The following is a 15,402-nucleotide window of genomic DNA, read 5'->3' as shown; positions in this document are numbered from 1 at the left end:
CACTGATATATGAGACTGGAAACATTCAAAACGTTTCTTAGACATGGTCGGATGCTTAAAGCAGCACCTACACTACTAAGGCAAAGAGTAAGGAACAACAGTATGCACTTTTCTATTCACTCAAGTACAAGGAAAAATTCCTTACATACCCAATGGATGAGGAATGTACGCTTTTCACTCAATAATTTCAAGTACAAACTGACAGGTTTAAGGGCCCAACACACAAGGAGTTTAAAGATCCCATTAATCTACATCTACACAGATGGAAAATATGATAAGAGATAAGGCCATGAAGATCAGCAGATGCCAAAAGAGAACATTCCCAAGTTAACTACTTCAAGTGCAACCACATTTATAGGGAGCACCGAATTGCTCAGTCAAAAAAAGCGGGGGGGGGGGGGGGAGGGCTTGTGATGCTACTCCCTCCAATAACGAGATGTTACGTATCTTTCGAAAGTGATGTTCACAGGCATCTCTTTGTCTGCTGTAGCCCTTAACTGACTATGGTAAAGGCCACCTGGTCACTAGCTGACTCTTGTCTCAAGAAAATAGAGGGTAGGAAGGCATTTTCCTGAAGTGCTTTATCCCTGCTTCCATTTGAGAGGACAGATTGCTCCAGTCCACAGCCTGGGAAAAATAGTTAACCAAACCTTCCCTCCACATTTCATCTTAACCAGCTGTGGTTGTGTGCATTAAAACTGCAATGGCATGAAATTGTTGCATGTGTTTTCTATGTAAGGCGATCAGGCACCACAATTCAGTCATTCAAGTGACTCTCCACTGAAAGAGTGCTGCAATATTAGTTTGTTGTATCCAAGTAATTTTCCTTTCGCTGTCAAGCCAAAAGAACAGTTCTCATAGCAAAGGGCCACCATACATATTTGGAAATGTGTTTCACAAGAGAGACATTCCTTTAGGCCAAGAATGTGTTATGTTCAGGGGAAGCTGAATTTAATCTTGTTTTATGCTGATTTGAAGGCCAACAAAACTTTGTGTGAAACTCACGATTGCCCTCTTTTGTTTAGAGAGGATTACCTGTTCCTCTTACAGCTAACTTCTGCCATACATTCGAAAGAACTATGATACTATGGTAACCAGCGTGTATATGGCATTTTATAAATGTTCCAGATAAGGAGATGGTCTCATGTCAGCTACTTTTACAGGCCAAAATAAATTGGTATGATGATCAAAACGTCATTCACCATAACCACAGCCAGCTATAAAAACAAGGTAAGAGACATTTATTTAGCTTTGTAACCACTCTTCTGGCTTAGGCTTCCTAAGTTCTGTCCAAGAAAATATTTTTCCCAGAGTACAAGACAAAAGAATGGGTCATTATTATTGTCACCATGATTAAAAATATTCTATCAGATAATGCCTCCATACAAAGAAGTCTGCTTCTGTGCAGCATTTCTGTTATTCAAGATCATAAAAGGTCAGCGTGCATATTTGACCTTATTACTAGAGCCTTCAGAATATGCTCAATTAGCAAGTATAACATGGATTCAGCAGCGTGGTCAGTTCCAGGAACACTATTCACTAACACATTGGCTTTGCAGTTTCAAAAGCAGAGCCGCCATTGTGGTCTCTGACCTCAGCCAAGTGTTTCTGCTGCTTTCTAGTTTGATGATCAGGCTGGAAAGTCGTTTTCACATATATTCTGCCACCTCACTGTTGTGGAAGAGTTTCCTGGAAAGGATGAAGCAGGTGTCCTTGGAGCCCTCCAGTAAGGCTGTGAAGAGGAGCTATTTAAGAGAGCTTCAAAGATAGTCTAAAGGTTATAGACATGGGCTGTGGCTTATTTGTTTTAAGAATTTTAACAGATGCTTATTTTTTATATTGTTATCATTGTCTTGGGTCCTGACTGTTTTGAGAAAAGTGGGGTAAACAAATAAACAACATGGAGCTAGGGGTGTGCATTCAGATCTACCTGAGCCAAAAATATACCCCAAAATACTTTTTTAAAAAGTATATTTCAGCTTCCCAGATATATCTTGGTTTACTTGGGAAAATCAAGGGGAAAAAACCCCAAGGAAATCCTGGGAATATTTGGGAATTTCAGGTAGATCTGAAAACATCAGAGAAGCAGAAGCAGATTACTCTCAGCTGTTTGCTGGGCAAGCTTATGCAGTCCCTTTACATTTTAAACCCCTGGTTTACACTAGGCAGCAAGAGAGGGCAGCCCAGCCAGAATCACTATGCCTGTGGGGATCTGAGAGCTCCCTGGAGGTGCCGATTGCTCCCTGCCAGCACAGCTCTGCGCTGCCTTCTTCCTGCAGCTTGATTTAAACCAGGCTGCAGGAGAAGCCCAGCCAGCCCCAGGATCATGCTGATGTTTTTTATTGACATTTTTTCAGTTCTGGTGTATAGGACCTGAAAAAAATTGGGTTTTCTGAAAAATCCCATATCCAAATATAGCAATGGGATTTTTCAGGAATCCTGAATTTTTTTCCAGGTCCAATAGACTTGAACTGAAAAATACTGGTAAAAAACAACTGCACACTCCTACATGGAGCTGCTACTATGATAGCTCTGTCCTTAATAAAAAGGCAAAATGGCTATCAATTGTATGTCTCAATAATCACTAGTACTTTTACATACCCTGAGATTAGAGTGAAATCTCATCTCATCTCTGCTGTACACAATTAGTTTAGTTTAGTTTATTAAATTTATACCCCGCCCTCCCTGCCGAGGCAGGCTCAGGGCGGCTTACAACATTGGTCATAACAACAATAACAACATTGGTCATAATAAGAACATAAGAACATAAGAGAAGCCATGTTAGATCAGGCCAATGGCCCATCCAGTCCAACATTCTGTGTCACACAGCGGCCAAATATATATATATATATATATATATATATATATATATATATATACACACACACACACACACACACTGTGGCTAATAGCCACTGATGGACCTCTGCTCCATATTTTTATCTAACCCCTTCTTGAAGGTGGCTATGCTTGTGGACGCCACCACCTCCTGTGGCAGTGAATTCCACATGTTAATCACCCTTTGGGTGAAGAAGTACTTCCTTTTATCCGTTTTAACCTGTCTGCTCAGCAATTTCATCGAATGCCCACGAGTTCTTGTATTGTGAGAAAGGGAGAAAAGTACTTCTTTCTCTACTTTCTCCATCCCATGCATTATCTTGTAAACTTCTATCATGTCACCCCTCAGTCGACGTTTCTCCAAGCTAAAGAGCCCTAAGCGTTTCAACCTTTCTTCATAGGGAAGGTGTTCCAGCCCTTTAATCATTTTAGTTGCCCTTTTCTGAACTTTCTCCAATGCTATAATATCCTTTTTGAGGTGCGGCGACCAGAACTGCACACAGTACTCCAAATGAGACCGCACCATCGATTTATACAGAGGCATTATGATACTGGCTGATTTGTTTTCAATTCCCTTCCTAATAATTCCCAGCATGGCGTTGGCCTTTTTTATTGCAAACGCACACTGTCTTGACATTTTCAGTGAATTATCTACCATGACCCCAAGATCTCTCTCTTGGTCTGTCTCTGCCAGTTCACACCCCATCAACTTGTATTTGTAGCTGGGATTCTTGGCCCCAATGTGCATTACTTTGCACTTGGCCACATTGAACCGCATCTGCCACGTTGACGCCCACTCACCCAGCCTCAACAGATCCCTTTGGAGTTCCTCACAATCCTCTTTGGTTCTCACCACCCTGAACAATTTAGTGTCATCCGCAAATTTGGCCACTTCACTGCTCACTCCCAACTCTAAATCATTTATGAACAAGTTAAAGAGGATGGGACCCAGTACCGAGCCCTGCGGCACCCCACTGCTTACTGTCCTCCACTGCGAAGACTGCCCATTTATACTCACTCTCTGCTTCCTATTACTCAGCCAGTTTTTGATCCACAAGAGGACCTGTCCTTTTACTCCATGACTCTCAAGCTTTCTTAGGAGCCTTTGATGAGGAACTTTATCAAAAGCTTTCTGGAAGTCAAGGTAAACAACATCTATCGGGTCTCCTTTGTCCACATGTTTGTTCACCCCCTCAAAGAAATGTAACAGGTTGGTGAGGCAAGATCTTCCCTTGCAGAACCCATGCTGAGTCTTCCTCAATAACCCGTGTTCATCAATGTGCCTACTCATTCTGTCCTTGATAATGGTTTCTACCAACTTTCCCGGTATTGAAGTCAGACTGACTGGCCTGTAATTTCCCGGATCTCCTCTGGAACCCTTTTTAAAGATGGGGGTGACATTTGCTACCTTCCAGTCCTCAGGAACGGAGGCAGATTTCAATGAAAGATTACAGATTTTTGTTAGAAGATCCACAAGTTCAACTTTGAGTTCTTTCAGAACTCTCGGATGTATGCCATCCGGACCCGGTGACTTATTAGTTTTTAATTTGTCTATCAGTTGTAGGACCTCCTCTTTTGTCACCTCAATCTGACTCAGGTCTTTCAACACCCCTTCCAATATTAGTGGTTCTGGGGCGGGCAAACACTTCTCATCTTCCACGGTGAAGACGGAGGCAAAAAATGCGTTCAGCTTCTCAGCCATTTCCCCATCCTCCTTCAGTAATCCTTTTACCCCATGGTCATCCAAGGGCCCCACTGCTTCCCTGGCTGGTTTCCTACTTCTAATATATTTGAAGAAATTTTTATTGTTGGTCTTTATGTTTTTTGCAATATGCTCCTCATAGTCCCTTTTTGCCTGCCTGATCACAGTCTTGCATTTGATTTGCCACTGCCTGTGTTCCCTTTTATTAATCTCACTTGGACTGGTTTTCCACCGCTTAAAGGAGTCCTTCTTACCTTTTACAGCTTCCATTACTTTGTTTGTTAACCATGCTGGCCTCTTCTTATACCTGTTTGTGCCTTTCCTAACTTGTGGTATGTATTTTATCTGAGCTTCTAGGATTATAGTTTTAAATAGTCTCCAAGCTTCCCCAAGGGTTTTGACCGTATTTACCTTTCCTTTCAGTTTCCTCCTCACATGCCTCCTCATCTCAGAGAATTTACCCCTTTTAAAGTTAAATGTGGTTGTGGCGGTCTTTTTGGGCAACTCCCTATTTATACAAATGGTGAAATCAATAACATTATGGTCACTGTTCCCAAGCGGCGCAATCACTTTTACGTCTCTCACCAAGTCTTGGGCATTACTTAGGACCAGATCCAGGATCGCCCCACCCCTGGTAGGTTCTGAGACCATCTGCTCCATAGCACAGTCATTGAGAGCATCAAGAAACTCAATCTCTTTCTCTCGACCAGAACACATATTGACCCAATCAATCTGCGGGTAGTTAAGATCACCTATTACGACACAGTTTTTACGTTTAGCCGCTATCTTTAATCCCTCCATCATATTATAATCGTCCTCTCTCTTTTGATTTGGTGGGCGATAACAAACTCCCATAGTTAAATTTTTTTTGGGGCCCTCTATTTCAACCCAAAGCATTTCTAAAAGGGAATCTAATTCTCTGACCTCAGTCTTACTGGACCGTATATCCTCTCTGACATACAGAGCCACCCCACCTCCAACCCTTCCCTCCCTATCCTTCCGATATAACTTATATCCAGGAATCACCGTGTCCCACTGATTCTCCTCATTCCACCAAGTTTCTGAAATTCCCACAATGTCTATGTTTTCTCCCAACACTAAACATTCCAATTCACCAATTTTACTTCGGACACTTCTAGCATTTGCATACAAACATTTATAATTTCCCAAGCAAGCTAGGCCCGCCACCTCTCTCCTGCCGCCTCGAGACTCTAGCAGACAGTCCATACTGTTTGTCACCATCACAGTGGACAACTCTGATCCGTTACTCGGTAGAAAAATAGAAGCCAACCCTTCATCTCTTTGAGACGAGTCCTCCCGAACCAGAGACATTCCATCTCCTGTCGGCTTTCCCCCAAGATTTAGTTTAAAAACTGCTCTGCCACCTTTTTGATTTTAAGCGCCAGCAGCCTGGTTCCATCCGGAGACAAGTGGAGACCGTCTCTTTTGTACAGCTCCGGCCTGTTCCAGAAAGCATCCCAGTGCCTAACAAACTTAAACCCTTCCTCCTTACACCATCGTCTCATCCACACATTGAGACTTCTAATTTGCGCCTGTCTCTCCTGTCCTGCACGTGGAACAGGTAGCACTTCCGAGAAGGCCACCTTGGAGGTCCTGGCCTTAAGTCTCCCACCTAGCAGCCTAAATTTCTCCTCCACGACCTCACGACTGCATTTCCCCACATCGTTGGTGCCAACATGCACCATGACCACAGGCTCCTCCCCAGCACTGTCTATCAGCCTATCTACTACACGCGTAATGTCCGCTACCTTCGCACCAGGCAGGCAAGTCACCATACGGTCAATACGCGGTTTCGCCACCCAGCTGTCTACTTGCCTAAGGATCGAATCACCAACTACCAAGACCCCCCCTCTCCCCCTGCCCAGGGATGGTTCCTTGGCGCGAAAGGATACCCGCTCACCAACCGAAGAAGAGGTCCCTTCTGAGGGCGCATTCCCCTTATCCTCAGCAAGGTGCCCTGTTCCCTCTAGACCCTCACGCTCTCTGGCAGCAACGGGGCTGCCACATTCAGAGTGGGGCTCATCTAATACGCCCCCAAGAGTCTTCCCCAATTGCCTAACTGACCGTCTCTGCTTCTCCAGGGCAGTCACCTCGGCCTCAAGGGTACGAACTCGTTCCCTGAGGACCAGGAGCTCCTTGCATCGAGCACACACCCAAGACTTCTGTCCTGTGGGCAGATAGTCATACATGTGACACTCAGTGCAAAACACTGGAAAGCCCCCACCCCCCTGCTGGCATTCTACCTTCATGATATATATATATTAAATATACAGTCCTCTTTAAATGCTGTTGTTTACGTGGCTCCCCTTCTGGAAGGTCAACTTACCTTATTGGGAGAACAAGGAAATCAGGGATCTGGGTTCCTGGTCCTTAGGAAGCCCCCAGGCAAAGAGCCACAGGCCAAGAGCCCTTTAGCTCTCGCCCTTCGGCTCGCGCCAAAGGCTCGTGCCTTTGGCAAGGCGCAGCTTAAAATGCAAAGAGGGTGGAGCAGACCACTCCTAAGCAATCATCAACAATTACTCTCAATCAATCAATCAATCACTTTCACCTTTAGCCCACTCACCCAAACGTACAGCAGTTCCCCAGCTATCACAACTCAGCCTTTTCAGCAGTCACCCAAGCCTCAGAATGAAGTCTTTCAAAACGCAGAGATTCTTAGCAACTTCTCCAGCTGTCTCAGCTTATCAGAGCTGCTCTGCTCTGTTCTGTTCCTCTCAGGCCTCTCACATTAGCATTAAAATCAATCAGTTAATAAAACAATTTAAAACACTTGGTGCTAATAACATTTTGGTATTATCCAGTTACCCTGGCATCAATATTTCCTGGATTTCTCCTGCTGTTATAGGTCTCAAGGATCAGCTGAAAGTAAGCCAGAAGAGTATGGTCTTACAGTCCTTGTGGAACTGAGTGAGGTCCTGAAAGAACCTAACCTCTTCTGGCAGCTGATTCCACCAGTAGGGGGCTGCTACTGAGAAGGCGCGATCCCTAGTAGTCGTCAATCTCACCTCTCTCAGCCGAGGGATCACTAAGAGATGTTGAGTTCCCAATCTTAGCACCCTCTGGGGGACATGTGGGGACAGATGGTCCCTCAGGTAGGCAGGTCCTCAGCCATAAAGGGCTTTAAAAGTAATGACCAGCACCTTGTAGCGAATCCAGTATACTATTGGCAGCCAGTGCAGTTCTTGCAGCACCAGCTGTATGTGCTCCCACCTGGGCAGCTCCAAAAACAGCCTAGCCGCCGCATTCTGCACTAGCTGTAGTTTCCGGGTTCGTGACAAGAGCAGCACCATGTAGAGGGCATTACAGTAGTCCAATCTTGAGGTGACTGTTGCATAAATCACCGTTGCCAGGTCGCTTCGGTCAAGGAAAGGAGCCAACTGTTTCGCCCACCTAAGATGAAAAAAGGAGGATTTTGCAGTTGCTCCTATCTGGGGCTCCACTGTCAAGGAGGACTCCAACAGCACCCCCAAGCTTTTGACCTTGTGCGCCATTGTCAGCGGTGCATCATCAAAAGTTGGTAGGGGAGTTCCCCAACCCAGACTGCCACGACTCAGGCAAAGGACCTCTGTTAGCTTAAAACACAAATGAAGTAAAACTGGACAGTACTTCAGCACTAAGGTTAAAATATCCTTAAAACAGTAAATGGAGGGTTGGTAGCATTTTACTCTGGCACAAGGAGTCTTTTGCTTTTGTATGAGGTTCTTCCACTGATGGAGGGCTCCTTGCATCAGCAAAAGGAAGAAAGTGCAGCCACCTTTAGTGGAATGGTAACAGGAGACCAGTGCACCATTTAATACTTAATGAAAGCATTGTCGGGTTTCTCTGATTTATTGCCACAAATATACTAAGATCCTTAAGTAAACTGAGCAAATTATTTCCCAGTTTTATTAGCAATGACAAACTACTCTTTTCTATGTTTATGATGAAACTTCTTAAATACACCAGATATGTAATGACATTTTATCATAATAGCCTACAACTTCTGGTAACTTAGCAGTATAACACATTCATGTTCTATACCATAATGCATTCTCTCTCTAGAGATCCTCTTCTTACTCACTTTTTTATGACAAAAATCATAAACAGCAAGCCATCACACATACAAAGAGAAACCTAAAATTTATTATCCGAATTACATGATTTTACTACACCTGCCCAAAATTTAACCACATAACATTACTTGTGTCTAGAAATCTTTAAAAAAAACACCAAAACATATTGTGTCTAGAAATCTTTAAAAAAACACCAAAACATATTGTCCTAGCTGTACATCTTTCCCAAGTGACCTACAATTCTTTTAAGATTATCCAGTTATTGTACATGTATTGTGACGAACCAAATGCAATGTTCTTCTTTATAAGCTGTTAAGATCAACTGAATGTTCCAAGATGACCACATAGTTAGTCATGAAATTCTATGATTCAGAAATTTAGAACACGTACATATCTCATTAGCATATGTGCTTTACTGCCAATTCAACATGCATTGTAAAAAAATCTTAGTTCAGGTTCACAACTAATTTTAAATTACAGTATTTCTCCAGCATCAATCTTTTTTTAGAATCAAACAATAACTTTTTAAAAAATTCAGTTAAGCTTTTTGGAAAAACCTGTAAAAGTTTTCGTTTGGTCTGTAAAATAAAAAGGTATTTAATTTCAACATAAATCATACATGTCATCTGTTTTCCAAATAATCAGTAATCACAGTTCTTTTAGGCTTAACAGAAAGTAAAAATATGCTCATTCAAAGAATAGGTACAAAAGAAAGCAGTAACTTAAGTAAAAGGTAACAATAATAACATATTCAAAATCTAACTGTGTACTTGGGTGGCAACACCTATAATAACTTATGCAGGCAGTCAACAATAGTGGTGTTATCATTCGTTCACTCATACAGCAGAGGACTTTGTGTCATAAACTTGTCTTAAAACATGCTGATTGCTATGGTGCAGGATATGAACACAGAAGATACTGTCTGATCTGTATCTGAAAAAACTGACATCATTAGTATCTAGGGAACATTATGTGGTTATTTAATATCAAGTATAAGTCATCACAATGTATTATTAAAGCACTGTTTCTATTGTGTTGATTGACTTTGAAAGTGAGAGATTTCATCAACTGCACTTGAAACAAAATATGAAATTTTTCTTGCAACACAATTTTTCTTTTGCCCCTTTAAGTGTAAACATCACACAATGTTGCTTTTTGGATACATTAATACATCAATATTTACAACTTTCATTTAAGCTCATGTCATGTAGCATTTTCTCCTGAGAAAAACCCAAGTATGCCTCTTACAGGCTGTTGCTGATAACTGTCTTGGTCTTAGATAACATATTACATGTACAACTTACTGAGGCTGCGTTCTTTGCCACATTTCCAACAACTACAACAACTCTTCCTTTAAAGCTCTGAAGTGTGGCAGTGGCAGGGCACTGGATGAACTCCCCTTCTGCAGTGAATGCTGATCCAAATGGAATATTGATGCTGCCTGATATATGCCCTCGATTGAAACTGGACAAGAAGAGTTAAGGGAATTAACGAGGGGGAGGGAAAACTAACAATTGCTGTATGGAAACAACCAGAATTGCAGAGTTTCTAGATGCTACCACAGTGGAAATGGGTACCAGGACAAAGAGAACCACTGCATTAAAATAGCAATAGGCAACAGGAGGCCAATCGAGTCCCCCAAAGGCTTCACATTATGCCTTCACCATGCCCTCCACCAAAGCATAATTATTGTCTAGCTGCTTTCTTCCAAGGTTATATACACACAGAAAGTCTGTTAACAACATGTTCTCCAAGCTGAACAGAGGCCTGGTTAAAGTTTTCCCATGTATAAATCAGGGATGTTGAACTAATTTGTTATGAGGGTTGGATCTGACATAAATGTCACTTTGTCAGGCCAGGCCATGTGTGCCATAAAATGTAATACCCAGGTACCGGAGATATGCACTTACAAAAGACACAGGCAAAGCAAAACCAAGTAACATTATTTTTTACTCAAAATACAAACAAAAGAAATTGATTCCTAGCAGTGAAAGCAGTAGATTTATTGGGGAAGTCACAAAAGTGAAAGCAGTAGATTTATTGGGGAAGTCACAAAAGTCCCAATTAATGTATTTAATCATATGCAAAATAAGTCCCCCCCCCAAGACATACCATAAAGGGGGAGGGGGAATCATACACTTCCAAACAAATTAGCTACTTTTTTATATATAGCACTTTTAGGAAATGAGTCAATGTCCTTACAAGTCAATAAGGTAGTTTTTCAGCACCCCTCACCCCACATACCCAGCCTCAGCAGCTGAGCATGGCTACATCCTGTCTCTCGTTCTTTGTTTCATCTCTTCCCCCATTCTACCTCTGAGGATCTCAAGGAGGCACACTGGACTCCCCACTCCACCATCCCATCGTCAGCACCACCACCAACCCTGTGAAGTGGGCCAGGCTGAGCGACTGGCCCCAGGTGACCAAGATGACAAGGCCCTGGTTCAGGAGGAGAGGGGTCTGAACCAGGCTCTTTCAGATCCCTCAACCTCCGGTTCTCATCCCTCCTGCGTTTCCCACAGAAACAGTGACGCTAAGGGAAGACCTGAAGGTGAGGCTGTTTCTGAAATCATCAGGGTGCCCTTTTTGTCCTCCCACAAGCCCCGTTCCCTCACAGGCTGAGAACAGGTGGGGGGAAGGGAGGTCACCATCCCCCACCCACCTCAACACTCACTCTGCCTCTTGGCTCAACAGCTGTTCAGAACTGGCAGTGACATTAGTGCCCCTTTTCCCCTTTGTTCCTCCACTTGCTTATTAGGCCAGAGGTCTTTCCCCATCAAAGCACATGCACAAGACAAGTCAATTGCCTCACAATTGATGTGCCACCTTGTCCTCCTCTCTTCAGTGCTGTCATCCATGTACTATCTGCCAACTGGCGCTCTGCGCTCCTGCTCTCACAGAGCACCCTTCATCAGATACGAAGGTAATGAAGGGAATGATGACTCGTTAAAGTTTATATCTCCAAAAGCTTGTTGGTCTCTAAAATGCTTCTGGACTTGAATCTAGCTCCCCTCCATTGTAAGTACAATAAAGATAATCACCATTATATTCATGCATATGTGATTAAACACACTAATTAAGTGTACAGCTCTAGATTATATATTTCATTTATGTAAATTTATGCTGCTAAACCGGACTTTTTTGGTAGCAGGAACTCCTTTGCATATTAGGCCACCCCTCCAATCCACGATATAGCCAATCCTCCAAGAGCTTACAGTAGGCCCTGTAAGAAGAGCCCTATAAATTCTTGGAAGATTGGCTACATCAGAGGGGTATGGTCTATTATACAAAGGAGTTCCTGCTACAAAAATAGCCCTGCTTGCTAAACAGGTTGTGAATTTTCCACCCACCAGAAATACTGAAATAGTCACTTTGAGAGGATGCTTGCTAGGAATCCAGCTAAGTTACTTCTAATTAAAGCTGGTTGCAACAGGATGAGAGATTTCAGGATCTAACACAGACTGCCTTGGAGAAGGGCTTAAAGTTAATCTAAGATTAATACTAGTATGAATTCCTTTTAAAATAATTAGCATGAACAGCTCCATTTGAATAAGTGTCAAAAATATACTGTGGGAAATAATGTCAGGGAAAGTTTTACAGATTGAGTGACTGACCCATCTCCGTCATTACCATGGTCCTTTCATTTCTAACTGGAAGGAGTAGCTCTTACTCATATCACAAAATGAACAGAATCAATGCATTCTCTTCCTCATAAACATTTCAGTACAACGTAATTGTGAAAAGGAGATATTCCTTCATGACAATAGCACAAATGACTTAAAATTTAAGACAGGGCAAATATATTTACACGTTTTCAGTGTCCTCCCTAATCTTAAATGACCATCTTAACCATTCCAGTACTAAGATGATTATAAAAGCCAGAGAACTTATGCAAGGGATTTCAAGGACCATAAAGTATTCAGCTGAGATCTACTTGAAAGAAATGGAACGCTGCCAGCATCATCGTAACATACTTAGCGAAATGAGTCTTAGGCAAAATTGCCGTCTCTCTTTAGCAACCACAGACGTCATTTAGACATGAGCTTTTTCATAGAAAGGCCCAGACAACATTATCTTTTTACCAGGAAGTTCACCCTTATAAAACTGTTGGGCAGGGAGAGGCCACCAGAACTTAAAGTGACAACACATAGATTGAATTTCAGTAAATCCAGTTTACGTGGAAACTAGCACTACACAAAGAAAAAAACAAAAACTAAAAAACACCTGCTACTCATGTTTTCTCTCAAACTTCGTTAAATGCCATCTACTTTTTCTTCCTATTTTGCTTGGAAGGAGTTCAGGCAAAAATATGGAAGATAATGATCGGGAATTAAAATGGGCAGAGAGTTGGATCCCACGCCATTGCTCCTATTAACGGTGGCGCCTTTCTCTTGTGCTTGAATATTTCATTATAGTATATAATCAGATATAATGTGTCATAAAGAGTGTCTGTTGCTTAATGCTGTACATCAGCCACATGATAAAAGTCTGCCAACTGCAAAAGTTTCTTAGTTACTCCAAACCAGGGCAATTTATTTTAAGTTGCAATTCATTTGGATATATTATCAATACTTGCAAGTAAATGCTTATATTAATTTATTAATTAAGCCAGTTTGGTGTAGTGGTTAAGTGTGCGGACTCTTATCTGGGAGAACCGGGTTTGATTCCCCACTCCTCCACTTGCACCTGCTGGCATGGCCTTGGGTCAGCCATAGCTCTGGCAGAGGTTGTCCTTGAAAGGGCAGCTGCTGTGAGAGCCCTCTCCAGCCCCACCCACCTCACAGGGTGTCTGTTGTGGGGGAGGAAGGTAAAGGAGATTGTGAGCCGCTCTGAGACTCTTCGGGGTGGAGGGCGGGATATAAATCCAATATCTATCTATCTAATTGAGCTTTTAGGTATAAACTCTGGTATTTAATATGTGGGATTTCGGAAAACAGACCCATGCCTGTGATGCAGTTCCACACTATAAACCAGGGGTCTCAAACTTGTGGCCCAGGGGCTGAATCAGGCCCTCAGAGGGATCCTATCGGGTCCCCAAGCAACTGGCTGTCATCTGCTTCCTTCTTCCTCTCTCTTGCTTCCTTCTGCATCACAGCTTGCTTTGCCAGGCTTGCTCAATCACACAGGAGTACAGAGCAAAACCTCTATTTTCTCCATTAGCTGAGGCTCTTCATCCTCCTGGCCCACTGGGGAGAGAGGGAAAGAGCCAGAGCTTCCTTTGCCCAGTTCCCTGGATCCCATGGGAGAGATACAAAGAAAGCACCTTTAAGACCAACAAGTGCTAATGCTTTAAGCATGTCTTATTTTAAGTTTTTTTAAAAAATCTTTTAAATGTTTTTTGGTCTTAAAGGTGCTGCTTGACTCCTGCTTTGTTCTACTGCTTCAGACCAACACAGCTGCCCACCTGGATTTAATCGTGCTTGTTTCTTTTAAAAAGTTTTTATCTCTTCTACCTAATCTTAAATAGGTACACACATGGCCTGGCCGGACAAGGTCTCATTTATGTCAGTTCCGGCCCTCATAACAATGAGTTCGACAACCCTGCTAAACCTTTATGGTAGAGCAGGCTACAGACAGAAAAAGATTTACCATTTTGCCTTTTTTGAAGTAGTTCCTGTGCATTTTACACCGCCCTCTTTCCTCTTAACTCTCAATTAAACTTCATTTTTAGTCAATTGAGCCCTGTGATGAAGTGCTTATTAGCTTTCTGACTCTTTGCACCTTGAAAACCTGAATTACATTAATTATGATGATAAAGCATTTAGTACTAGCACAACCGCTCACATTTCTGTTGGCCTTTAAACATGTCAGGGAACAGGGAGGGCAAAAGAAACAGACTTAGCTAAATTGATCTAGTTTAAAAATTAAACAAGTTTCAGGAGAAAAGCCTCAGAAGACTAAACAATGAAGAGCCAAATGATTCAGACACTGAAGCCTGTGATTGAGTGGAAACCTCAACTGATGCATGAAATTAATGAGCGTACAGAAGAAATAATTATACTTTCATGCTTCTTTGATCACTTTTGTTTTAGTTAGCCAGCACTGAGGGTTGGGTTTTGGCATATGTCCTGACAGTTCTGTTTTGCTTATATATAGTTGTGAATTAGAACAGTCTTCCCATTCTACCAAGCTACATTTAGTCTTTCAAAAGTGTAAAAAATTAAACTGATCGATCTAATAAAAAAAAACTAAACACTGTGCATTTCTTAGATAAAATAGATTGCCAAGAACAAGAAATTAATGAAAGGTACTTTTAAGACAAATCTACTGGAAGAAAATGTAAGAAATTTTAAATCAAAATACATTAGTGATATGCGACATGTATACATAAATATCTGAAATACAGTATTTGATAAACTGTTGTAAAAGAACGAGTATCATGCACTGCACATTATTATAAAATTAACACAAAACCACAGCCACGAATGGATTATACATCTGACAGCTAATCACTCAAAAGTAACAATGTTGTTTGCTTCCTGGCAAGGCAGGAGTCAGCTCAAGGTTTCCCATTCTGTGGATAGGGAAATTTGTGACCTTGCTCTGTATCCCTTGCTCTGGTTACTTTGCATATCCTAATCTACCTACTTTAGACTGGTACCTACCTACCTACTTTATTCTACAGCTGTGTGGTAGACAGCACAGAGATGAGGACCTCGGATCTACGAAGCTAATCTGTGACTTTTAAAATTTTTTAGATGATACATGTATTCAGGGGTGGAATTCTAGCAAGAGCTCCTTTGCATATTAGGCCACACATCCCTGATGTAGACAATCTTCCAAGAGCTT

General features: G+C 42.1%; 1 protein-coding gene across 3 annotated transcripts in view; it reads right to left on the bottom strand.

Moving 5' to 3' along the window:
• Nucleotides 1–15,402, bottom strand: part of TBCK (TBC1 domain containing kinase) — a 145,095-nt gene that overhangs the window by 17,428 nt on the left and 112,265 nt on the right. For all 3 annotated transcript variants that reach the window (XM_060246961.1, XM_060246959.1, XM_060246962.1), the window contains one exon: nt 9,918–10,077. In XM_060246961.1, coding sequence (XP_060102944.1) covers nt 9,918–10,077 — 160 coding nt within the window. The remainder of the gene's footprint in view (nt 1–9,917; nt 10,078–15,402) is intronic.

The sequence above is a fragment of the Heteronotia binoei genome, chromosome 9, assembly GCF_032191835.1.
Source record: "Heteronotia binoei isolate CCM8104 ecotype False Entrance Well chromosome 9, APGP_CSIRO_Hbin_v1, whole genome shotgun sequence".
Classification (NCBI taxonomy): domain Eukaryota; kingdom Metazoa; phylum Chordata; class Lepidosauria; order Squamata; family Gekkonidae; genus Heteronotia; species Heteronotia binoei.
The sequence above is the reverse complement of the archived record's forward strand: the minus strand, read 5'-3'. Positions and strand labels throughout refer to the sequence as shown.